The sequence below is a fragment of the Pongo pygmaeus genome, chromosome 3 (genome assembly GCF_028885625.2).
Source record: "Pongo pygmaeus isolate AG05252 chromosome 3, NHGRI_mPonPyg2-v2.0_pri, whole genome shotgun sequence".
Classification (NCBI taxonomy): Eukaryota; Metazoa; Chordata; class Mammalia; order Primates; family Hominidae; genus Pongo; species Pongo pygmaeus.
The window spans coordinates 95,712,530-95,739,111 of NC_072376.2; the positions used below are offsets into that span (position 1 = coordinate 95,712,530).

A 26,582-nucleotide genomic window follows, 5' to 3' on the forward strand; every position below is an offset into this window, starting at 1 on the left:
GTTAGGTATCCATCACAGTAAACTTTTTTTTTTGAGATGGAGTCTCACTCTGTCGCCCAGGCTGGAGTGCAGTGGCATGATCTCGGGTCACTGCAACCTCTGCCTCCCAGGTTCAAGCCATTCTCCTGCCTCAGCCTCCCTAGTCGCTGAGATTACAGGCACCTGCCACCACGCCCGGCTAATTTTTTGTATTTTTTAGTAGAGATGGGGTTTCACTATGTTGCCCAGGCTGGTCTCGAACTCCTGACCTTGTGATCTGCCCGCCTTGGGCTCCCAAAGTGTTGGGATTACAGGCGTGAGCCACCACGCCCAGCCACAGTTAACTTCTATATAGTTTTCAGGAGTATAAAATAATCCTGTCATGGGTATTTAACTTAGATTACTCATGTGCTAAGATCCAGAAGGAACCTTCCAGAATGGTGGTTTTCCATTTGTGTTCCACAGAACCCCAGGATGCTGAAGAGTTATTTTCAGGTATATTGGTTTTCTGTTACTGCTGTAACAAATTACCACAAATGTAGTGGCTTAAAACAACAAGGCTTTATTTATCTTACAGTTCTGGAGGTCAGAAGTCTGAAAAAGGTATTTCTAGGCTAACAACAGGGGTCAGGAGGGCTGTGTTCCTTCTTGGAAACCCTAGAGGAGAAGCTGCTTCCTTGCCTTTTCCAGCTGCTGGAGGCCGCCTGCGTTCCTTGGCTTGAGGCCCTTTCCATCTGGCTGGTGGCGTCTTCCTCAGATCAGATCACTCGGACTAACTCGCCTGTCTCCTGCTTTCACTTATAAGAACCTTTGTGATTACGTTGGGCCCACCCAGATGATTCAGGTCAATCTCTTCATCTCAAGGTCAGCTGACTAGCAAACTGAATTCCATCCACAATTCTAATTTCCTCTTGCCCTGTAACAAAACATGTTTATACGTTCCAGGAATTAGGAGTTGAACTTCTATGGCTGGCCATTCTACTGCCTACTACATCAGGTATCTCACAGATTTGAGTTCAAATTCTAAAACAGCAAAAACAGGTTATTTAAAATATTTAGAAGAAACAAAACACACACTCAAATGCAAAATGCACAGCTTTCTATTTTATTTTATTTCTGGATACAGGGTCTCACTTTGTTGTCCAGGCTGGAGTTCAGTGGTGCAATCACAGCCCACTGCAACATCGAGCTCCTGGGCTCAAGCAATCCTCCTGCCTCAGCCTCATGAGTAGCAGGGACTACAGGTGTGCAACAGCACACCCGGCTAATTTTCTTATATTTTGTAGAGAAGGGGGTCTCACTATGTTGCCCAGGCTGATCTTGAACTCCTGGCCTCAAGAGATCCTCCAGCCTTGGCCTTCTAAAGTGTTGGGATTACAGGCGTGAGCCACTGTGCCCAGGCAATGTACTGAATTTTAAACACCAGAGTCTACCAGTGTATTAACTTGTGCTGCTAGGTCACTCATTTGTTTGAGCACAGACCTTAGACGAAAACTTCTGCTGCCATCGATGTGCAGATGCCTTGTTTTGGCGGGGAGTTTAATAATCTAATACATGTGGTTCAGTTAGAGCAAAATCCAGTTATTTCCTCCAGAGTAATACCTATTCTGAATAGCAAAATTTTTATATATTGCATACCTGTAGTTATCTTGAAAGACATTTATCACATCTTCAAGAAGTACTTCAAGTGGCCACATATCACTTTCATAGCTTCTGAAGACAAGGATCAAAGGGCGATTTTAACAATGAAAAATGAAGGAAATGAAGCCCACTAATTCATCATACCTAGTTTTCTCCTCCAAGTTTGCTTTAGAACATTCTAAACATAATCATAAGGGACAACAGAGAGCTCAAAGCCACCAACTCAGTGGGGAAGGCAGATCATACCTCCCTACTATGCAGTGCAGAGTCCCTTGTTGGTGCGCAGTCAGTGGCAGAAAACAATTGCCCAATATTTTGGTGGGATTATTCCAGCTGTCTGGAGGGTATGGCCCTCAGAAAACTATCCACTCATTTTATTTAGTCTGGTGCAATACAGCTTCAACTCACTGTCCTTTTTCATATGTATTAATGTCCTTCAGGAACATTTGAGTGAATCCATCATATAATATCCTGATAGATCCTACATTTTCACAAGAGGAACATTAAAAATCATTGTTGCTTGTCAATATTGCATTTCTTGTGATCTTCACACCTACCTGCATGTTTTAAAAGTAGAAGAGAAATAATAATTTATCTCTTGACCTTGCTTCAACCTGGACATTTTCTATTGTATTTAGAGAGTGAAGACTGCTTCAGAGATACAAAGCTAACATCAGAACCTTTCTAAGAGACTGACATATTCCTATTCCAGGTTAGGTATGAAAGGTGAAGTCACAAATTAGATATTTTCCTTTGAATCTGATCTTTCTGAATTGTGCTAAAATAGCTCTCGCTGTGTTGACATCTACAGTCAATGAAGAATAAGCCACAGCGTTCTAATAGGCTACATCCTTTGAAAAAAGGATAAAACTGTTGTGCCCCCCCAAAAATTTAAATGGCTTAAATATATTAGTTTAATTCTCTCTCACAAAAAGCCTGAAGTCTTCGACAGAATGTCTGATTCTGTTATTTCCTGCATGTCTCAAGGTGTTTATTTTATCTCTATGCTAGGATGGGCATAGATTACTAGGGTCTTTTCTCTATACCTCTGAAGATATGGCTTTATTGTCTTTCAGCACAGCAATAAATAGGTATTAATAGAATTCTCATTCCTTTGGACTGTAATCTGTTCTTACTTTTTTCTCTTTCGAGGCTTTATCCTGAGCATTCTGGTTTTTCATTGCCATGTGTCTAGGTATTGGTCAGGACCTGGTGGGGCCCTTTCAATCTGTTTTTCATCAGCTCTAGGGAAATTTATCTTGTATTTATTTGTTCTCTCCCTCTGGTACGCTTTTTAGACATACAGATGTCTGAATCTCTCCTCCATGACTTCCATTGCTTTCTTTCATAGTTAGCAATTTTTTTGTTCTATAGTTATGCAGCTCAGAAAGATTCTCCAACTCAAACTTGGAAATCACTAATTGGCTCTCCAGGTCTGACTATTCTCGCTATTTAATCCAGCTTTTTTTTTTTTTTTTTTTTTTTTTTTTTGACACAGAGTCTCACTCTGTTGCCCAGGCTGGAGTACAGTGGTGCAGTCAAGGCTCACTGCAACCTCCACCTCCTGGGTTTAAGCAATTCTCCTGCCTCAGCCACCTGAGTAGCTAGGATTACAGGCACACACCATCATGCCTGGCTAATTTTTGTCTGTGTGTGTGTTTTTAGTAGAGATGGGGTTTCGCCATGTTGGCCAGGCTGGTCTCAAACTCCTGGACTCAAACAGTCTGCCTGCCTTTGCCTCCCAAAGTGCTAGGATTACAGGCGTGAGCCACTGTGCCCAGCCAGCTATTGCGTTTTTCATTTTGATCAAAATATTAACTTGTTATGATAATTTGATCTTTGCCTTCTATCTAGCATCCACCCTAAAATATTAATTATGGTTTTCTAAAATCTTGATCTGTTGCTTATTAATTGCCTCCTTAGATTGTAATTCTTCTGTTTGCTGAATTGCTGTCTCTATTTTATGGTGTTGACTTTACTCATAAACATTCGGCATTCTTGGTTCTCTGAGCAACTTAGTACCTGAGAATCCTTGTTTTCTGCTTTTTCTGTTACCAGATTGTGGTAACACGCTGAGGGTTTGAGCCAGTAGCTTTTCTTGTGGGTGTGTGGAGGTTATCTTCTATCTTTCACTCCTTGCCGGATCCTGTAGGATACCGTTTTAGCTTTGTAGGAAATGCCACTAGTGTGTACTATTCTGCATCAGTGAGGGAGTAGGAAAAGCCTGCTGGCCTAGGATGCTCCATTTGGCTTTTTAATCTTCATGACCCTATGTGTTAGTGCCAGTCTTCACTGTTTTTCTGCACTATTATACACTTGGGCTATTTTCAAATCTCTATTTTATTTATTTATTTTTTATTTTGAGATGGAGTTTTGCTCTGTGCCCAGGCTGGAGTACAATGGCACGATCTTGGCTCACTGCAACCTCTGCTTCCAGGGTTCAAGCAATTCTCCTGCCTCAGACACCCAAGTGGCTGGGATTACAGACATCCACTACCACGCCCACCTAATTTTTGTATTTTTATTAGAGAAGGGGTTTCACCATGTTGGCCAGGCTGGTCTCAAACTCCTGACCTCAAGTGATCCACCCACTTCAGCCTCCCAAAGTACTGGGATTACAGGCGTGAGCCACTGTGCCTTGCCCAAATCTCTATTTTAAATCATTTCATGGGATTTTAGGCAAGAGGAAGGGCAAACACATACGCTCAGTCTGCCATCTTGATCCACTCCTTTCCAAACACATGTAGAGTAGCTTGCGCTGCAAATGAACACAATCAAAAACAGAATTATCAGTGTGATCAGGGATGAGTCTAGGCTCTGTCACTTGATAATGTGGTGATCCTGGCAAGCCACACTTTCCACATTGGCAATGTAAGGTAAAAAACAGCACCTCGGATGGCTGCAAGGAATCATCTAGACAAAGCATGAAAGTGTTCAGCATAGTGCCAGCACTTGGCAAACCTTCAATAAATGGTAGTTTATTGTCACCCTTATTGTCATTGAGTGTAACAAAAGAAAATATACACTTCTGGCTGGGTACAGTGGCTCATGCCTGTAATCCCAGCACTTTGGGAGGCTGAAGTGGGTGGATCACCTGAGGTGAGGAGTTAGAGACCAGCCTAGACAACATGGTGAAACCCTGTCTCTACTAAAAATACAAAAATTAGCCAGGTGTGGTGGCACATGCCTGTAGTCCCAGTGACTAGGGAGGCTGAGGCAGAAGAATTGCTTGAACCTGGGAGATGGAGGTTGCAGTGAGCCAAGATTGCACCACTGCACTCCAGCCTGGGCAACAGAGCAAGACTCCATCTCAAAAAAAAAGAAAATAAGGCCAAGCACGGTGGCTCACGCCTGTAATCCCAGCACTTTGGAAGGCCAAGGCAGACGGATCACCTGAGGTCGGGAGTTCAAGACCAGCCTGACCAACATGGAGAAACCCCAACTCTACTAAAAATACAAAATTAGCCGGGCGTGGTGGCGCATGCCTTTAATCCCAGCTACTCGGGAGGCTGAGGCAGGAGAATGTCTTGAACCTGGGAGGCGGAGGTTTGTGGTGAGCTGAGATCGTGCCATTGCACTCCAGCCTGGGCAACAAGAGGGAAACTCTGTGCTCCTGTCTCAAATAAAAAAAAAAAAAAAAAAAAAAAAAAAAAAAAAAAAAAAAAGCACACTTGTCAACATGATTATAAATTACTAGAAATTGTTAGATAAAACCAAGTATAACAATGGTTATATATTTTTGGTGTTACTTCTTGTCATAATGAGATGGAGTTCAAAAGCTGCAGTGATGCTTGTGTGGAAAGACTCTCATAAATGAAAGCATAAAGTCAGGGAGGGCCTTACCTTAGTCCTTCCTGAAAAAATGCCAGTATGGAGATTGGAGGAGTGGGTGGCTAGGTTTGAAAAGGCTCATACTTGACCTTAAACATGGGTGTGCTCCAACAGAAAAGCCTCTTTTGGGTGGTTGTTTAAATTTATAATGCAAAGCAGAAGAGGCTTGGACATTAGAAAGATCTTGAAGCTAAGCATCTTAGAAATGGGCCAGCTGGCTTGTAGCTTGAAAAGAATCTAAAAAGAAAAACAATAGGGGTGGAGCCAAGATGGCCGAATAGGAACAACTCCAGTCTACAGCTCCCAGCGTGAGTGATACAGAAGACGGGTGATTTCTGCATTTCCAACTGAGGTACCGGGCTCATCTCACTGGGAAGTGTCAGAAAGTGGGTGCAGGACAGTGGGTGCAGTGCACCAAGTGTGAGCTGAAGCAGGGCGAGGCATCGTCTCACCCAGGAAGCGCAACGGGTCAGGGAATTCCCTTTCTTAGTCAAAGAAAGAGGTGACAGACGGCACCTGGAAAATTGGGTCACTCCCACCCTAATACTGCACTTTTCCAATGGTGTTAGCAAACAGCACACCAGGAGATTATATCCCGTGCCTGGCTTGGAGGGTCCTACCCCAACGAAGCGTCCCTCATTGCTAGCACAGCAGTCTGAGATCAAACTGCAAGGTGGCAGCGAGGCTGGGGGAGGGGTGCCCACCATTGCCAAGGCTGAAGTAGGTAAACAAAGCCACCAGGAAGCTCGAACTGGGTGGAGCCCACTGCAGCTCAAGGAGGCCTGCCTGCCTCTGTAGACTCCACTTCTGGGGGCAGGGCACAGCCAAACAACAGGCAGCAGAATCCGCTGCAGACTTAAACGCCCCTGTCTGACAGCCTTGAAGAGAGTAGTGGTTCTCCTAGCACGCAGCTAGATATCTGAGAATGGACAGACTGCCTCCTCAAGTGGGTCCCTGACCCCCAAGTAGCCTAACTGGGAGGCACCCCCCAGTAGGGGCAGACTGACACCTCACATGGCCGGATTCCTCTGAGACAAAACTTCCAGAGGAATGATCAGGCAGCAACATCTGCTGTTCACCAATATCTGCTGTTCTGCAGCCTCCGCTGCTGATACCCAGGCAAACAGGGTCTGGAGTGGACCTCCAGCAAACTCCAACAGACCTGCAGCTGAGGGCCCTGACTTAGAAGGAAAACTAACAAACAGAAAGGACATCCACACCAAAACCCCATCTGTACGTCACCATCATCAAAGACCAAAGGTAGATAAAACCACAAAGATGGGGAAAAAACAGAGCAGAAAAACTGGAAACTCCAAAAATCAGAGCGCCTCTCCTCCTCCAAAGGAACGCAGCTCCTCATCAGCAATGGAACAAAGCTGGACGGAGAATGACTTTGATGAGTTGAGAGAAGAAGGCTTCAGATGATCAAACTACTCCGAGCTAAAGGAGGAAGTTTGAACCCATGGCAAAGAAGTTAAAAACTTTGAAAACAAATTAGACAAATGGCTAACTAGAATAACCAATGCAGAGAACTCCTTAAAGGACTTGAGGGAGCTGAAAACCAAGGCACGAGAACTATGTGACGAATGCACAAGCCTCAGTAGCCGATTTGATCAACTGGAAGAAAGGGTATCAGTGATGGAAGACGAAATGAATGAAATGAAGTGAGAAGTTTAGAGAAAAAAGAACAAAAAGAAATCAACAAAACCTCGAAGAAATATGGGACTATGTGAAAAGACCAAATCTACATCTGATTGGTGTACCTGAAAGTGATGGGGAGAAAGGAACCAAGTTGGAAAACACTCTGCAGGATATTATCCAGGAGAACTTCCCCAATCCAGCAAGGCAGGCCAACATTCAAATTCAGGAAATACAGACAACACCACAAAGACACTCCTCGAGAAGAGCAGCTCCAAGACACAACTCCAAGACACATAATTGTCAGATTCACCAAAGTTGAAATGAAGGAAAAAATGTTAAGGGCAGTCAGAGAGAAAGGTCGGGTTACCCACAAAGGGAAGCCCATCAGACTAACAGCTGATCTCTTGGCAGAAACTCTACAAGCCAGAAGAGAGCGGGGGCCAATATTCAACATTCCTAAAGAAAAGAATTTTCAACCCAGAATTTCGTATCCAGCCAAACTAAGCTTCATAAGTGAAGGAGAAATAAAATCCTTTACAGACAAGCAAATGCTGAGAGATTTTGTCACCACTAGACCTGCCCTAAAAGAGCTCCTGAAGGAAGCACTAAACATGGAAAGGAACAACCAGTACCAGCCACTGCAAAAACATGCCAAATTGTAAAGACCATCGAGGCTAGGAAGAAACTGCATCAACTAACGAGCAAAATAACCAGCTAACATCATGATGACAGGATCAAATTCACACATAACAATACTAACCTTAAATGTAAATGGGCTAAATGCCCCAATTAAAAGACACAGACCTGCAAATTGGATAAAGAGTCAAGACCCATCAGTGTGCTGTATTCAGGAAACCCATCTCACGTGCAGAGACACACATAGGCTCAAAATAAAGGGATGGAGGAAGATCTACCAAGCAAATGGAAAACAAAAAAAGGCAGGGGTTGCAATCCTAGGCACTGATAAAACAGACTTTAAATCAACAAAGATCAAAAGAGACAAAGAAGGCCATTACGTAATGGTAAAGGGATCAATTCAACAAGAAGAGCTAACTATCCTAAATATATATGCACCCAATACAGGAGCACCCAGATTCATAAAGCAAGTCCTCAGTGACCTACAAAGAGACTTAGACTCCCACACAATAATAATGGGAGACTTTAACACCCCACTGTCAACATCAGACAGATTAACGAGACAGAAAGTTAACAAGGATTTCCAGGAATTGAACTCAGCTCTGCACCAAGCAGACCTAATAGACATCTACAGAACTCTCCACCCCAAATCAACAGAATATACATTCTTCTCAGCACCACACTGCACTTATTCCAAAATTGACCACTTAGTTGGAAGTAAAGCACTCCTCAGCAAATGTAAAAGAACAGAATTTATAACAAACTGTCTCTCAGACCACACTGCAATCAAACTAGAACTCAGGATTAAGAAACTCACTCAAAAGTGCTCAACTACATGGAAACTGAACAACCCGCTCCTGAATGACTACTGGGTATATAATGAAATGAAGGCAGGAATAAAGATGTTCTTTGAAACCAATGAGAACAAAGACACAACATACCAGAATCTCTGGGACACATTCAAAGCAGTGTGTAGAGGGAAATTTATAGCACTAAATGCCCACAAGAGAGAGCAGGAAAGATCTAAAATCAACACCCTAACATCACAATTAAAAGAACTAGAGAAGCAAGAGCAAACACATTCAAAAGCTAGCAGAGGGCAAGAAATAACTAAGATCAGAGCAGAACTGAAGGAAATAGACACAAAAAACCCTTCAAAAAATCAATGAATCCAGGAGCTGGTTTTTTGAAAAGATCAAAAAAATTCATAGACCGCTAGCAAGACTAATAAAGAAGAAAGGAGAGAAGAATCAAATAGACGCAATAAAAAATGATAAAGGGGATATCACCACTGATCCCACAGAAACACAAACTACCATCAGAGAATACTACAAACACCTCTATGGAAATAAACTAGAAAATCTAGAAGAAATGGATAAGTTACTCAATACATACATCCTACCAAGACTAAACTAGGAAGAAGTTCAATCTCTGAATAGACCAATAACAGGCTCTGAAATTGAGGCAATAATTAATAGCTTACCAACCAAAAAAAAAGGTCCAGGACCAGATGGATTCACAGCCAAATTCTACCAGAGGTACAAGGAGGAGCTGGTATCATTACTTCTGAAACTATTCCAATCAACAGAAAAAGAGGGAATCCTCCCTAACTCATTTTATGAGGCCAGCATCACCCTGATACCAAAGCCTGGCAGAGACACAACAAAAAAAGAGAATTTTAGACCAATATCCCTGATGAACATCAATGCAAAAATCCTCAATAAAATACTGGCAAACCGAATCCAGTAGCATATCAAGAAGCTTATCCACCATGATCAAGTGGGCTTCATCCCTGGGATGCAAGGCTGGTTCAACATATGCAAATCAATAAACGTAATCCAGCATATAAACAGAACCAAAGACAAAAACCACATGATTATCTCAATAGATGCAGAAAAAGCCTTTGACAAAATTCAACAACGCTTCATGCTAAAAACTCTCAATAAATTAGGTATTGATGGGATGTATCTCAAGATAATAAGAGCTATCTATGACAAACCCACAGCCAATATCATACTGAATGGGCAAAAACTGGAAGCATTCCCTTTGAAAACTGGCACAAGACAGGGATGCCCTCTCTCACCACTCCTATTCAACATAGTGTTAGAAGTTCTGGCAAGGGCAATCAGGCAGGAGAAGGAAATAAAGGGTATTCAACTAGGAAAAGAGGAAGTCAAATTGTCCCTGTTTGCAGATGACATGATTGTATATCTAGAAAACCCCATCGTCTCAGCCCAGAATCTCCTTAAGCTGATAGGCAACTTCAGCAAAGTCTCAGGATACAAAATCAATGTGCAAAAATCACAAGCATTCCTATACACCAATAACAGACAAACAGAGAGCCAAATCATAAGTGAACTCCCATTCACAATTGCTTCAAAGAGAATAAAATACCTAGGAATCCAACTTACAAGGGATGTGAAGGACGTCTTCAAGGAGAACTACAAACCACTGCTCAATGAAATAAAAGAGGATATAAACAAATGGAAGAACATTCCATGCTTATGGGTAGGAAGAACCAATATTGTGAAAATGGCCATACTGCCCAAGGTAATTTATAGATTCAATGCCATCCCCATCAAGCTACCAATGACTTTCTTCACAGAATTGGAAAAAACTACTTTAAAGTTCATATGGAACCAAAAAAGAGCCCACATTGCCAAGTCAATCCTAAGCCAAAAGAACAAAGCTGGAGGCATCATGCTACCTGACTTCAAACTATACTATATAAGGCTACAGTAACCAAAACAGCATGGTACTGGTACCAAAACAGAGATATAGACCAATGGAACAGAACAGAGCCCTCAGAAATAATGCCGCATATCTACAACCATCTGATCTTTGATAAACCTGACAAAAACAAGAAATGGGGAAACAATTCCCTATTTAATAAATGGTGCTGGGAAAACTGGCTAGCTATATGTAGAAAGCTGAAACTGGATCCCTTCCTTATACCTTATACAAAAATTAATTCAAGATGGATTAAAGACTTCAATGTTAGACCTAAAACCATAAAAACCCTAGAAGAAAACCTAGGCAATACCATTCAGGACATAGGCATGGGCAAGGACTTCATGTCTAAAACACCAAAAGCAATGGCAACAAAAGCCAAAATTGACAAATGGGATCTAATTAAACTAAAGAGCTTCTGCACAGCAAAAGAAACTACCATCAGAGTGAACAGGCAACCTACACAATGGGAGAAAATTTTTGCAATCTACTCATTTGACAAAGGGCTAATATCCAGAATCTACAGTGAACTCAAACAAATCTACAAGAAAAAAACAAACAACCCCATCAAAAAGTGGGAGAAGGATATGAATAGACAATTCTCAAAAGAAGACATTTATGCAGCCAAAAGACACATGAAAAAATGCTCATCATCACTGGCCATCAGAGAAATGCAAATCAAAACCACAATGAGATACCATCTCACACCAGTTAGAATGGTAATCATTAAAAGTCAGGAAACAACAGGTGCTGGAGAGGATGTGGAGAAATAAGAACACTTTTATACCGTTGGTGGGACTGTAAACTAGTTCAACCATTGTGGAAGACAGTGTGGCGATTCCTCAGGGATCTTGAACTACAAATACCATTTGACCCAGCAATCCCATTACTGGGTATATACCCAAAGGATTATAAATCATGCTACTATAAAGACACATGCACACATATGTTTATTGTGGCACTATTCACAATAGCAAAGACTTGGAGCCAAGCCAAATGTCCAACAATGATAGACTGGATTAAGAAAATGTGGCACATATACACCATGGAATACTACGCAGCCATAAAAAATGATGAGTTCATGTCCTTTGTAGGGACATGGATGAAGCTGGAAACCATCATTCTCAGCAAACTATCACAAGGACAAAAAACCAAACACCGCATGTTCTCACTCATAGGTGGGAACTGAACAATGAGAACACATGGACACAGGAAGGGGAACATCACACACTGGGGCCTGTTGTTGGGTCGGGGGAGTGGGGAGGGATAGCATTAGGAGATATACCTAATGTTAAATGACGAGCTGATGGGTGCAGCACACCAGTATGGCACATGTATACATATGTAACTAACCTGCACGTTGTGCACATGTACCCTAAAACTTAAAGTATAGTAAAAAAAAAAAAAGAAAAAAAAAAACCTGACACCACACTGGAATTACTGACATTTTACTGTTTTGAAGCCTTACAAGAAGGAACTGCAGATACATTCTTTGATGCTTCAGCGTAGTCAGATGACACCTTCAAAAATTCCACATTTGAATCTTTGATTTGCCTAAAGTTTAATTTGGTTTAAAGCAATAGCTAGAAATCAGCTCTCTATTTATATTTATAATATAAAACATATATTATAGATAGAGTGCTAAATATATATATATGTAGAGAGAGAGAGAGAGAGAGAAAAGAGAGAGAGAGGGTCTTGTTCTGTTGCCCAGGCTGGAGTGCAGTAGCATGTGATCTCAGCTCACTGTAGCCTCATACTCCCAGGCTCAAGTGATCCTCACACCTCAGTCTCCTAAGGAGCTGGGACCACAAGTATGCGCCACCAAGCCTAGCTAATTTTTTAATTTTTTGTAGGGACGGGGTCTTGCCATGTTGTCCATGCTAAGCTTAATATTTTTCTAAATGGCGTGGTAGCCATTTGTCTCAATTCCATTCACCGAGTTATCCATCTTTTCCACTGTGACTTGAAGTGTCATCTGTATTAGCTGTTTTCTCTGCTTATCCCCACTTCTCTGTCTTCTGAAGAACGAAAACCCAAACCTAAACCCTATATCCTGCTCATAGGGGTGGGAAATGGACCCACAAGGGACTAATGAGAACCCTTCCTGGGGATTTTTCTAACTAGAGTTGGCAGCAGAGAGCTCTTTTTGCTTTCATCTTGAAGCCATAAGGAAGCAGGTCTGGTGCTGCCCCACAAAGAAGAGATGGTGAGTATGGATGGTGATAAGATTCTCTGGTTCTAGCTGCCCTAAGGCCAATTCTATTGCTGCCTACTATTTGAGAGCATGGCCACTAAATGTCCCCTTTTGCTTAAGCTACATATGCTTGCATTTCTATTACTAAAAACTGAAAAACCATGTTTATTATTATTATTATTATTATTTTTTGAGATGGAGTCTTGTTCTGTCACCCAGGCTGGAGTGCAGTGGTGCGATCTTGGCTCACTGCCTCCTCTGCCTCCCGGGTTCAAATGATTCTCGTGCCTCAGTCTCCCGAGTAGCTGGGACTACAGGCATGTGCCATCACGCCAGGCTAATTTTTTGTATTTTTCGTAGAGATGGGGTTTTGCCATGTTGCCCAGGCTGGTCTCAAACTACTGAACTCAGGCAATCTTCCCACCTCGGCCTCCCAAATTGCTGGATTACAGGCATGAGCCACCGTGCCCAGTCTATTACATTAAATTCTTAAACGTATTTAGGTCTATTTCTATTCCCCACTTTGTTCCTTCCCACTTATCTACTTCTCTAGAACTAAACTGTTTCAGTTTCTTTACATTTTAATATCTTTTAGGGCTAATCACCCACCATTACACTTGATACAATCTTTTATTGAGATTGACCTGGAGAAACACTGATAGAAGGGTGTGTGTGTGTGTGTGTGTGTGTGTGTAGATTGTCCTGAACTGCAGATACAGGTATTCAAGTTACTGTAAAGGTACCCTTCTCCCTGCCCCCTCACCTCTAATCTTAAATTAATACATTAATCTTGGATTATAAATCAGTTTTTTACAAATTGGTTAGCAAGAATCAGTCCTTTGACCTGGCACAGTGGCTCACGTCTGTAATCCCAGCACTTCGGGAGACCAAGACGGGCAGATCACTTGAGCCCAGGAGTTCGAGACCAGCATGGGCAACATGGCAAAATTCCTTCTCTACAAAAATTAGCTGGGCAGTGACGCGCACCTGTAGTTCCAGCTACTTGGGAGGCTGAGGTGGGAGAATCACTTGAGCCCGGGAGTGAGCCTCGAACTAGGTGACAGAGCAAGACCCTATCATCTCAAAAAAAAAAAAAAAAAAAAGAATCAGAGCTTTACTTAATTGCGCAAACTAGTAAACCTGGGGTTTCTAGACTTAAAAAAAATCCTCAAGACTGGACTACGGCCCATTGTGAATGCAACTCAGAGGCTGGTCCAAACAGCCAGCAGGCTAGCCAGCTGCTGTTTCACAATCTTTTTAGCTGCAACAAATGGAACATGTGCGGCGAAGCCCAGAATTCTACTAGGACATTAGGATGCCGTACTTTGACATATGTAAGGAAATGCAGCGATGGGAGTGGGGCAAGGATGATGGAATGTAATGCTAAAGATAAAATCAAGGACAGGTGTAAGGAACACTTAGGAAGGAATAAAATGGACAAATTTACCAAGACACTATTGTATAATGATTAAGTGTGTGGATGTTACACTGGGGCTGCATGGGTCTGAATCCTTGCTCTGTGACTAACTAGTTTATGACCTTGGGGAAGTTACTTTAGTTTCTCTGTGTGTCAGTTTATTCATCTGTAAAATGAGGATAATAATAGTACCTGTCTCACAGGTACTATTTTATAAGAATTAAATTAGTTAATTCATATAAAGCACTTATAAGAGTTCCTGGCACATAGATATTTTCTGTGTATTTACCTAGTACTCTAGGTAAGTGACTACCAGATTATAATGGCCTAAAATGTTAAGGCACAAATAACTTAGACTATGGATCTATTTGCAAAGTTTCCAAAGGATGTTTCTTAGACAGGTGGGTTAATTGTTAATCAAACAAGTTCAGTACTCATAAATATTGCTAGTTAACACTTTTTTCTTGCACTAGTGTCATCTACATTTGAGCTATGATTGTGAAAAGGGAGAGGCAATATTTAAATTGTGCTTAAAGAAAAGCTTCAAATTGTTAATTGTGGGTAGTATTCATTCTTCACTGAGATTCCTACTTCGTGCAGTGAAGTGTGTGGGTGCTGGTCGCATACACACATGGAGGACTTGGACATCCAGATTATAAAGTAGCGGCAGCAAAAAGACCTGGGCATAAATGCGGGGTCTATGATGCTTATAGGAGGGAAAGAGCACCCAGATATGGGGTAGGGGTGAGGATGAACCTGGAATAATTTCATAGAAGAGACAGCATTTTAGCATTTTTTAGTTAATCCTTGAAGTATTAGTGCATTTTAAAGACAATTTTCATGCATTAGAAATAACATAAAGCAGTTAGGAAATGGAGGGTTTGGAAATCCTAAGGAAAATTCTGGGGATTTCAAATAGTCCAATGTGATGAAAGAAATGGGTAAGAGAATAATGAAAGATCTGGATACAAAGGTTGAGCACAACGTTGATGAAGTTGAATTTCATTTTGTGGTGGACACTATAGTCTGTTTAGCAGAGAAATAATGTGTAAGTATTCCAAAGAATGAATTGTTAGTGGGAAGAGGTATATTCAAACATTATTCATAGTTCTTAATGTATAATTGAAATGTATTTTTTCATTTATAAAGTTTAAGTTATCTTTAATAAAACACATGTACAATAAATAATTCATATGTGAAAATGCTCATCAGATGGCTTCATGCTTTGTCAGTGGAAGAAGCCACAGCACCAGGGAAATCAGAAGGCAATCTTAGTAGCTCTTCTACCTCTTCTTGCAGGGCCTCTGCTTTTTCATGCAACAGCATCTACATTAAAAAATTAAGACGTGAGGCCAAAATATGCATTGCTAGAGAATTGCCAACAGTTTTACCACTGTCCATTGAACACCTGAATCCTTACACATCAGAAATCTAGACATTAAAACTATAATGAGATTGAAAAATTGCCACTTAAGAATAAACGATTATAGTCAATGAAGATGAGGCATTCAGTTAAAACCATTTTAGCTGATCACTGCCTTTTAGTACGCCAAAAATAAAGGAGCTTTAATTCTCCCAAAGATTTGTTTTATTGAAGACTCAGCCACTTAAAAATTAACTTCTAATCTATAAAATCTAAGACAATTTTGCAAAAATTTAATTAGCTCCTGAAAAATGTTATCCTTTATATATATATGCATTTTATTATTCCTCAAAATTTAGTATGCTTTTAAAAAGCTACCAGTATTTCAAATAAAAGTTTTATTCAAGTTCTTAAACTTAAAACTGTTAATTTCAAAAGCAACATAATGAACAAAAAAAGTATTTCCAAACATGGCATAAAAAAGATGTCAATGAATTTTTGCCGAATAATAAGCTACATAGATCAATAAGAATAATAACTAAACTACACAAAACCCTTGTGTTAGTATTACTATAATACACAGAATATCAACAACCTCAAATTACTTGTTTAAAAAAGCCCACCAATTTCTGGAAGAATAAATTCCACTCCCCCCCGCCAACCCTTTTTTTTTTTTTTTTTTTTTAAGACGGAGTCTTGTTCTGTCGCCAGGCTGGAGCGTGATCTCAGCTCACTGCAACCTCTGCCTCCTGGGTTCAAGTGATTCTCCTGCCTCAGCCTTCTGAGTAGCTGGGACTACAGGCACGCACCACCACACCCAGCTAATTTTTGTATTTTTAGTAGAGATGGGGTTTCACCATGTTGGCCAGGATGGTCTCCACTGCTTGACCTCATGGTCTGCCTGCCTCGGCCTCCCAAAGTGCTGGGATTATAGGTGTGAGCCACCATGCCCAGCCTCTTTTTTTTTTTTTTTAATTAAAAAAAATTTAAAAAGCTTTTTTTGTAGAGACTGGATCTCCCTATGTTGTCCAGGCTGTTCTCAAACTCTTGGGCTCAAATGATCCTCCTGCCTTGGCCTCCCAAAGTGCTGGGATTATAGTGTGAGCCACTACACTCAGCCAAAACCAGTTTCTTGAGCTCCCACCCAAGTGTTTGCAGAGATCCAGATGGGGTTGAGAAAAGAAAAAAACACATGAACAAGATAAGAGGGAAATAGAGGGTCTAAAATGAAATAAGATCACCTCCAGAGAGAAAAAGCCTACCCAAATATAAAAATACTGAAAAAAGAATGTTGGTTGATTAAAGCATTGTTTATAGGAAGATATTTAAAATGCATGTGGGACTCTAGGAGGCAGTCTTGGAAAGGCAATGCTTTTAGGGGAGAGAATGGGTGAAAAGGGAGGTGCCTTTTGGAAGCTCAGCCATGAGGAGAAGAGGAAAAAAGGACAAAATTTACAATCTTGTAGGGCAAAAGGAAATCAAACAAACAAACAAACAAACAAAAAAACAAAGGACACAAACCCTCCTTGCATTCCTCTCCCACCCCAAGTCATCCATTAAAGAAAAATACTTTGCTACTCTGACAGAAGAGAACACTCTTGAACTGGGATCTCATAAACCATTCCAAATGACTGCATTGTCCAAGATATGCAGAAGCACAAGTGGTTCTTATCTATACAAAACTACTATATAAAAAGAAAACAAGGCTGGGCGTGGTAGCTCACGCCTGTAATCCCAGCACTTTGAGAGGCCAAGGTGGGTGGATCATGAGGTCAGGAGATCGAGACCATCCTGGCTAACACAGTGAAACCCCATCTCTACTAAAAATACAAAAAAAAAATTAGCCAGGCGAGGTGGCGCGCGCCTGTAGTCCCAGCTACTCAGGAGGCTGAGGCAAGAGAATGGCGTGAACCTGGGAGGCGGAGGTTGCAGTGAGCCGAGATTGCACCACTGCACTCCAGCCTGGGCAAGAGAGCGATACTCTGTCTCAAAAAAAAAAAAAAAAAAAAAAAAGAGAAAAACAAATAAGAACCCAAACTCTTCAGCTCATAAAAATTTCCCTCCCTGAAAGCAAACCATGAAGCAGAAAAACTGTAATACAACACTCCAAACAAAATTAAATATTCTCAAATAAAAATCTGGAGATATGAGGAGGAGTAGAAATGCTCTCTAAATAAGAAGTTAAAAAACTAAGAACCGACATGGACAAAAACTGGAAGAAATGATACAAAAGTTGACTGAGCTCAGGAATGAAATAAAAGAAAAAGGCAAAATCATATTAGAAATAAAAACTAATAACTATAACTAAATAACTGGGTGTCCATAGAAAAACAGATTTAAATAAAAAACCTAATTAGGGCCACTGAAAAAATTTAAAAAGCAGGAAAACAATAAAGAGAATAAAAATGAGATAGGCTGGGCATGGTGGCTCAGACCTATAATCCCAGCACTTTGGGAGGTTGAGGCAGGAGGATTGCTTGAGGCCAGAAGTTAGAGACCAGCCTGGGCAATGTAGTGAGACCAAGCCTCTACAACAACAACAAAAAAATTAGCCAGGAATGGTGGCCCATACCTATAGTCCCAGCTACTCAGGAGGCTAAGGTGGGATCACTTGAGCCTGGGAGTTCAAGGCTGCAGCGAGCTATGATGGTGCCACCGCATTCTGGCCTGGGTGACAGAGACCTAGTTCCTCCCCACTTCCCCTAAAAAAATATCTGTGAGGGAAGGAGAAGAACTAAAATGGAATACCAGTAGAATTTGTGTTTCGAATGTATAACAACCACACTGAAGCAGATTTTTTTTAAACCCCAAACCAAGTAACATTTTAACACATTATTTTAATTATATACTCTCAGATTGAAGACAAAAAGTGCTGTAAATAAATACTGAATTTGTTTTTTTTTTGGAGTGGTACAATTTAACAATTCTGCAGTTACTTTCAGTGCATTCTAAGATTGAGGAAAACAAATATATTAATAAACACAGGGATGAGGTTTCTCATTATTGGAGAAAGGAAGTACAAATATGAAAAAGAGGAAGACTATATAGCAAGTCCTATACGGGATTAGTGTGGCAAATTAAAGATGATTGGAAATTCTTTGACACCTTCATTGAGATGGGATCTAATTCTCCTCTTGAATCTGTGCTAGCCTTTGTGATTCACTTATAACTAATAGAATGCAGAAGAAATGATGCCACATGACAGGGCTCAGTTTAAAAAGGGCCTTGGGGTCTTGAAATGAGATCATTCCAAGGTCATGTGAATCCTCCCTCTCAGACCCTAGCATCCACACTGTAAGAAAGCCATGCTAGGATAGGCAAGGTGGCTCACACTTGTAACCCCAGCACTTTGGGAGGCCAAGGTGGGCAGATTGCTTGAGCCCAGGAGTTCGAGACCAAACCAGGCAACATGGAAAAACCCCATCTCTAAAAAAAAAAAAAAAAAAAATTACATAAATTAGCTCGGTGTGGTGGATGCTGCATGCCTGTGGTCCCAGCTACCTGGGAGGCTGAAGTGGGAGGATCAACTGAGCTTGGGAGGCTAAGGTTGCAGTGAGGCATGATTGTGCCACTGCATTCCAGTTAGAGTGAGAGGGAGACCTTGCCTCAAAAAAAAAAAAAAAAAAAAAGAAAGTCAAGCAACATAGAGATTATAAATAGACAAATAAGAAACTGCAATGTTTTAAAAGATATACCAGATTGAATAAAAAGAGACAGACAATACAAAACATCAAGTGCCTTTGAACTTTTCGTTTTTTTTAATTTAGAGATAAGGTCTCCCCCAGGCATGGTGGCTCACTCGTAATCCCAGCATTTTGGGAGGCTGAGGAGGGTGGATCGCTTGAGCTCAGGAGTTGGAGACCAGCCTGGGCAGCATGGTGAAAAAGAAATTTAAAAAGGTTACTTAGTTAGGCATAGTGGTGCCCGCCTGTGGTTGCAGTTACTTGGGAGGCTGAAGTAGGAGGATTGCTTGAGCCTGGGAGGTTAAGGCTGCAGCAAGCCAAGATCATGCTACTGCACTCCAGCCTGGGTGACAGAGTGAGACCCTGTCTCAAAATAAATAAATAAATAAATAAAATTAATTAATTTAATTAAATTAAAAATAAAATAGAGATAAGGTCTCACTTTGTTGCCCAGGTTGGAGTGCAGTAGCATGATCATAGCTGATTGCAGCCTTCATCTCCCCAGGCTCAAATGATCCTCCCATTGCAGCCTCATGAGTAGCTGGGACCACAGGCACACATCACCATGCTTGGCTAATTTAAAAAAAAATTTTCTTTTGTAGGAACAGGGTCTTGCTATGTTGCCCAGGCTGACCTCAAACTCCTGGCCTTAAGTGATTCTCCCACTCTGGTCTCCCAAAGTGCTGGGATTACAGGTGTGAGCCACTACACCTGACCCTGAACTCTTGAACTTCAATATTCTTGAACTACATATAGGAAGCACACTGAGAAAGCTACCTAGCAGCAAACATGGGTTTATTGCCTATGGAAAAGGGAGAATGGCTCAAATGAGATAACCCAAAGCCAAGGAAAACCATTCCCAGGAGAAGAACTGGGACATAATTAACAAACTGGCCACATATGGCTGGCTAGATTTCAGAACTGCTGCTATGCACTACCCATTTTCCTTCTTTATGAATAAGAGTGTACTATGGTTATCCTATTTCTGGTTTCACTGTTTTATGTAGTGTCTCTTTAGTTCACTGGTCTTCAGATTAAGAACTGTAACTTGTGAAACTGTACTGAAGGTGTATCACTCACACCCGGACTTGATTTAGAATACTGGATCTGAGTCTGATGCTGTGATATTATGATAGACATATATTGGTCTTCATCCACGGTTCCTGGCTTATAACTCCCACAGCTCTTGTTACAATGATGGGGCACTTTAGACCTCAGAAAACAGAATTTCTCTCTCTGACCTTCTTCTGCCCTCCTTTCGCCTGCCTAAGGCAGAACTTTAATCTGATCATTGGGTCTTAAAACCCTCATTCCAGGCTGGGTGCAGTGGCTCATGCTGTAATCCCAACACTTTGGGAAGCCAAGATGGAAGGATTGCTTGAGGCCAGGAGTTCAAGACCAGCCTGGGCAACATAGCAAAACCTTGTCTCTATTAAAAATTAAAAACATTAGCCAGGCGTGGCACCTGTCTCTATTCCTAGCTACTCATGAGGCTGAGATGGGAGAACTGCTTGAGCCTGGGAGGGGAAGGCTGCAGTGATCTATGATTGTGCCATTGCACTCCAGCCTGGGCAACAGAGCAAGACCCTGTCTCCAAAAACAAGTAAAAAGACCCTCATCCCAGAGTGTCCTGCCCCATACTCTGAAGAAAGGAATGCTGCACAGAGAGGCCAGAAGAATCTGAACAGATGGGTCTTGCTGGGTTTCCCCACTCAGTCTGTTAGTATTATTAATAAATCATACCTTTTCTGTCCAGTCACATTTCTACATGATTATCAATCATGCCAACCCAATAAAGTTTCTATAAGAGGTCTAAGAGTACAGGGTTCACAGAGCTTCCAGACAGCTGAACACATGGAGGGTGCTGTGCCCAGGGAGGGCATGAAAGCTCTGTGCCACTTCCCCCATACCTTGCCCTATGAATCTCTTCATCTGTATCTTTGTGATATCCTTTATTATACGCATGTTTTCCTGAGTTTCGTGAGCTGATGGAACCCAGAGAAGAGGTTGAGGGAACCCCAACTTGAATTGGTAAGAAGTTTTAGAAGCCCAGACTCCAGCTAGACAGTGTCAGGACACCCAGCTGATGTCTGCTACAGAAATGATTGCTTGTTTTTTGGGGAGAAATCCCTCACATTTGGTCACAGAAATCTTCTGTCTGTGTTGTGTTTGTTGAGTGTTGAGTGGGAGAACAACAACAATAAAAAGACTTTGAGTTTTTCCTAATAGAAGCTATAATGGAAAAGCCTTTTGGGGGTTAATATATTTTGCATGTGGGAGGAACAGAAACAATTTGTGACCAGAGGGCAGATTTTAAAGATGACTGCGAATTATTTGACACTCTTCTCATGAAGAGGTGGTCTGATCCCCTTTCCTTTCAATCTAGGTCTTAATGGTTTTCTAGTAACCAACAGTATGCAGTAGAAATGACACTGTATAACTTCTGAGGTTGGCTCAGAAGACTTCTTGCATTTTCTGCCTGGATATCTTAGAATGCTCATTTTCTGGACATTCCCTCTCAAAACCTAGTTTCTATGCCATAAAGACTGAAGCCACATGGAAAGGCCATATGCAGTTGCTCCAGTTGAAAGCTGAAAAGCCCCAGTTGCCTCCAATTATCAGCTGTTGGTCATGTGAGTGTCACCTGGGTCATCCAGCTCGGTTGGGCCTTATGACTATAGCTCCAGTCAACTTCTGACTACAGTTGCCTGAGATCCAAGTGAGAAGCACCCAGCTGCACCCCTCCAGAATTCCTAATCTATAAAAACATGAGCAAAATAAGATGGCTGTTTTAAGCCACTAAATTTTGGAGTTAGACTCTGTTATGTAACGTATGTACGTGGAAAAATCAGAATTAGGGTTATCAGTATGAGCTCATGGCCTTCAGTAATTTACACATAAGCATAGAAAAATACATAGACATACATCAGCTAGGGTGTTCCTAGATAGTGCCCTAGTTCCATGGGCCCTAGAGCTGGCTTCTGGGCAAGTTCAACAGTACATTGTAGGCAGCTTCCTGGCAGTTTTGTCAGCACTCCATGGGCAGTTTCTGCTTATTAGCCTTGGCTGTAGCACCACAACAAACTTCCCAGCATCCAGTGGCAATGAAGTCCGGATCCCATCTACAGGGGTGCTGTGGGGTGGGGGTGGACTGTCTCTCAAATGTATTCCTTCCTGAATTCTTTAAAGTTCTATTGACCCCTTAGAGGCCTGTTCAAATTACTGTGTGGTTTCTGCCTCCTAATGATTAGATGCTGACAGACACAGCCAGAAAGTAAGAAAATACTTCAAGAATGATGATGACAGGTCAAAAAGCCACACAAACCAGTTTTCAGGGGCTTCCACTGGCCAAATCTGAGGCCATTTGAGCACCAAAATAAGTAATGTTATTAATGGGTTATAACCCATTGAATATGTTTGAACCTATGAGCACATACTGATAAATGAATAAACAAAGGAAAAGCTTTTCCTCACAGTAAAACATCAGTAAATAAATCCAGAAGGAATAATGAAGTTAGAAAATCACCTCATGATAAGCATCATGGAAATAATGGAGTTAGGCAAACATCACTAGTAAATGATGAAACAAGTGTGTGAAAGTTTAATGAACCTTTTTTTTTTTAGGTGCTATGGCAAAGAAAATGACTATAACTTCATCCCTACCAACCCCAAGAACTCCTAATTTAACGGGACAAGGTCAATCTTAGTGGTTTCATCTATAAATTGGGGTTAACACTGACTTTGTCCACCTCATAGGTTTGTTGTAAAGAACAATTAAGGTAATGTAAGCAATGTGAGCACCATTAAAAAACGATGGAAAGTTGATTCTGATTTATATATGAAAATTGTAAAACAGTGAAGCTTCAAAGAAGCCAAGCAATTTCAGACTTAGAACTATAGTTGAGATCAAGAAGGAAATAATTCAAATTGCTGTGGATTGGCTTTACCCACAGGGAGCAGAAGGCAATGACAAACTGGGTTGCATCTAGCAAAGGGTAACTAGGACAGTGAATGGCCTAAAACTTGATTATTTAATACAGATAAAAACAACAGAAAAGAGAAACCCTTGGGGACAATAAGAGCTGTTTTTGAATATGTGAAAAACAGCATACAAACAAAAAAAGAGTCCAGTTCCAGAGGCAGTACTCTGATGCAATGGTAGAAATTTTAAGAAGGCAAAATTTAGCCTCAGTATATCAGGATAATTTTTGTAACACTAAGAGCGTACAAAAATAGAACAACCTAATTTTTGATGATGCAAGCTCCTTGTCAGTGATGGTGCTCAAAGGTGGAGAGACCAGATGTCGGGATGCTGAGGAAAGGATTCCTGTGAAGAGAACTTTGGGAGGCAGAGCTCAGTGACTTCCAGGGTTCTTTGTACTTCAATGAACACTTGAAATTGTCTTTTTTTTTTTTTTTAGACAGACTTTCACTCTGCCACCCAGGCTGGAGTGCAGTGGCGTAATCTTGGCTCACTACAACCTCCACCTCCTGGGTTCAAGTGATTCTCATGCATCAGCTTCCTGAGTAGCTGGGTTGCAGGTGTGGGCCTACAGGTGTGGGCCACCATGCCTGGCTAATTTTTATATTTTTAGTAGAGACAGGGTTTTTACCATGTTGGCCAGTCTGGTCTCAAATTCCTGGCTTCAAGTGATCCACCTGCCTTGGCCTCCCAAAGTGCTGGGATTACAGGTGTGAGCCACTGAACCCAGCCATTTTTTTTTTTGAGACAGAATCTTGCTCTGTCGGCCAGGCTGGAGTGCAGTGGTATGATCTCGGCTGACTGCCATCTCCATCTCCTGGGATCAAGCAATTCTCCTGCCTCAGCCTCCCAAGTAGCTGGGATTACAAGTGTGTGCCACCAAGCCCGGCTAATTTTTGTATTTTTAGTAGAGATGGGGTTTCACCATGTTGGCCAGGCTGGTCTCGAACTCCTGACCTCAGGCAATCCACCTGCCTCGATCTCCCAAAGTGCTGGGATTACAGGCATGAGGCACCATGCCTGGCATTTTTTTTTGGGGGGACAGGGTCTCACTCTGTCATCCTAGCTCACTGCAGCCTTGAACTCCTGGGCTCAAGCGATCCTCTTGCCTCAGTCTCCTGAGTAGCTACAACTACAGCACAAACCACCACACCGTTAGTTTTTAAATTTTTTTGCAGAAACAGTCTCATTATGTTGCCCAGGCTGGTCTCAAACTCTTGATTTCAAGCCATCCTCCCATCTTGACCTCCCAAAGAGCTGGGATTACAGGTATGAGCCACCACTGAAATTTTATTTTTTAGCAGGTCCTTTTTCTGTTTAGCAAGGCTTGTGTCACAACAGATGCACTATTTTTACTCACAAATATGAGTATGTACTTTTGTATCTATAGAAATAAACAGTTATGCAATGTGAAATGTTTTTGTTCTGATGTCTACAATACAAGGAAATAACACTACGCAAGATTATTAAGGTTAAAAAATGGTTTGTTTGCTTACCTTTGCTGATGAAACAATTCGCTTGGCTTGGCGTCTTGATAAATGATCAATTGTCCTTACGAGCACTTCAGGATTTGCATTAGCTAAGTGCATTAGACTTTTGTAACCTGCACTGTATAACTGTTTTGCTCGACCCTGAAAAGTGTTACAAAAATCAGTAGGATAATAGTTTGGGATTAGAAAAAAGAAAATTAAGCACTTCACTGAAAAGAACAAAAACTGCATGTAAGAGACTGGGATAAAATAAAGTAAATATGAAGAGATAAGACATGAGAATCCTGAGGAATTTTTAAAAATGCATTTGGGTGGTTCCAAACTGACTACAAGGTAACTATAGTTCTATGCAGCTTGAGTCAACTGATGTGTGCTGCAATCAAGAATAGAAACCCATTAAGGCACTTAGGTTGGTGGCATCATCTCATATCCTCAAGTAAAATGTTCCAGTCCAGTATCTTTCTTTCTTTCTTCTTTTTCTTTTCTTTTCTTTTCTTTTTTTTTTTTGAGACAGAGTCTTGCTCTGTTGCCCAGGCTGGAGTGCAATGGTGCGATCTTGGCTCATGGCAACCTCCTCCTCCCACGTTCACAAAATTTTCTTGCCTCAGCCTCCCAGGTAGCTGGGATTACAGGCGCACGACAACACACCTGGATAATTTTTGTATTTTTAGTAAAGATGGGGTTTCACCATGATGGCCAGGCTGGTTTTGAACTCCTGACCTCAAGTGATCCACCCACCTTGGCCTCCCAAAGTGCTGGGATTACAGCATGAGCCACCTCATCCGGCCAAGTCCAATATCTTTCAGTGTTCTCACCATCTACTCAGGGGACCAACGGTGTCTCTGTGTGTGTGTGTGTGTGTGTGTGTGTGTGTGTGGACCAACGGTGTCTCTGTGTGTGTGTGTGTGTGTGTGTGTCCTACGTAGAACTCCTCTGACTCAAGAACTGAATGACAGAGAATAAACTGAAGTTGAGGGTTGGCTGAAAATAGAAAGCTGGAAAACCAGTTGCGAACCCTTTCTTCTTACTCTCTTAGAAAAAATACAAATGACCCTTGCTGCCACTGAATCACCATTACCTTAAACAAGCACTGAGTCCAAACTGACAGAAGGTAATTCTTCAAAGGAGTGGAGGAAGGAAGAAGTGTTAAGGACAATTGGTAGCACAACATACTTGGAGACAGTCACCCCCACCCTTCCTGTTATGTTTTTTTTTTCACAACTGAGATTTTTTCATCAGGTATGCCATCTAGTAACAGTGGATTTCTGGAAGGCCATAGCAGCTATTTGTTTTAATAAAAGATTCCCATGACAAATGAGCAATAAGGCTCTTGCTATCACTTCCTCTGTATTAAGACTTCACAAAATAATAAAACCTGGCTTCTGTATTAATTCAACATAATTTCAGTTGGGAAACCAGCAAGCTACTGACCTCTAAAACTCCAGTAACTTCCATGAGAGGGATTAATTCTGCCTTTACACAGTAAGTCAGCTTCTTGGTAAGTTCTACCAAAAGGGCTCTGTAAACCCAAAACTCCTCAAGCTCCTGTAGAACACAAAGAAATGTATAAAATTTAAATTTTGTAAGTTATTTCAAAGTTTGGTTTGTGTGACAGGGGGCTCAGAGAGAATGTTCCTTATACAAGTTCTGGAACTTGAGTTAAGCCAGAGATGAAAGATGATTCTAAGCAAAACAGATGTGAAGAAACATGGGGAGGACTCTGAGGAATCTGAGGAACTGGTTTTAGGATGAGGAAAAGATTGAAAATTGAAAAATAAGTCAATAAAAAGAGTTCTGGTCATTTGAATCAAAATACCTGGAAGCAAATGCACAGTTTTTCTTTCCCAAGTGACTAAAAACAATTCCTATGCCTGGAATTTATCCGGAAGATGAATATTAAATATGGAAATATTCAAACATAACATGATGTTCAATGCAACAATACAACAATAAAAATACTGGAAGCCATGAGTCAATAACTGTTAAAGCTAG

At 41.3% G+C, this 26,582-nt stretch overlaps 1 protein-coding gene across 11 annotated transcripts in view; it reads right to left on the reverse strand.

Annotated features, from left to right (window-relative positions):
• Positions 1–522: 522 nt before the first annotated feature.
• HELQ (helicase, POLQ like) overlaps positions 523–26,582 on the reverse strand; it is a 63,154-nt gene continuing 37,094 nt past the window's right edge. For 5 of the 11 annotated variants that reach the window (XM_054484446.2, XM_054484445.2, XM_054484448.2 and 2 more), the window contains 3 exons: positions 26,022–26,135; positions 24,597–24,731; positions 15,181–15,398 (listed from right to left, as the gene is read on the reverse strand). In XM_054484446.2, the coding sequence (XP_054340421.1) occupies positions 15,291–15,398; positions 24,597–24,731; positions 26,022–26,135 (357 nt within the window). In that variant the 3' untranslated portion in view covers positions 15,181–15,290. Of the gene's footprint in view, positions 896–1,621; positions 1,693–4,323; positions 4,379–15,180; positions 15,399–24,596; positions 24,732–26,021; positions 26,136–26,582 lie in introns of those variants that run through there. The other 6 variants (XM_063663833.1, XM_063663834.1, XM_054484447.2 and 3 more) reach the window with 6 other exon arrangements.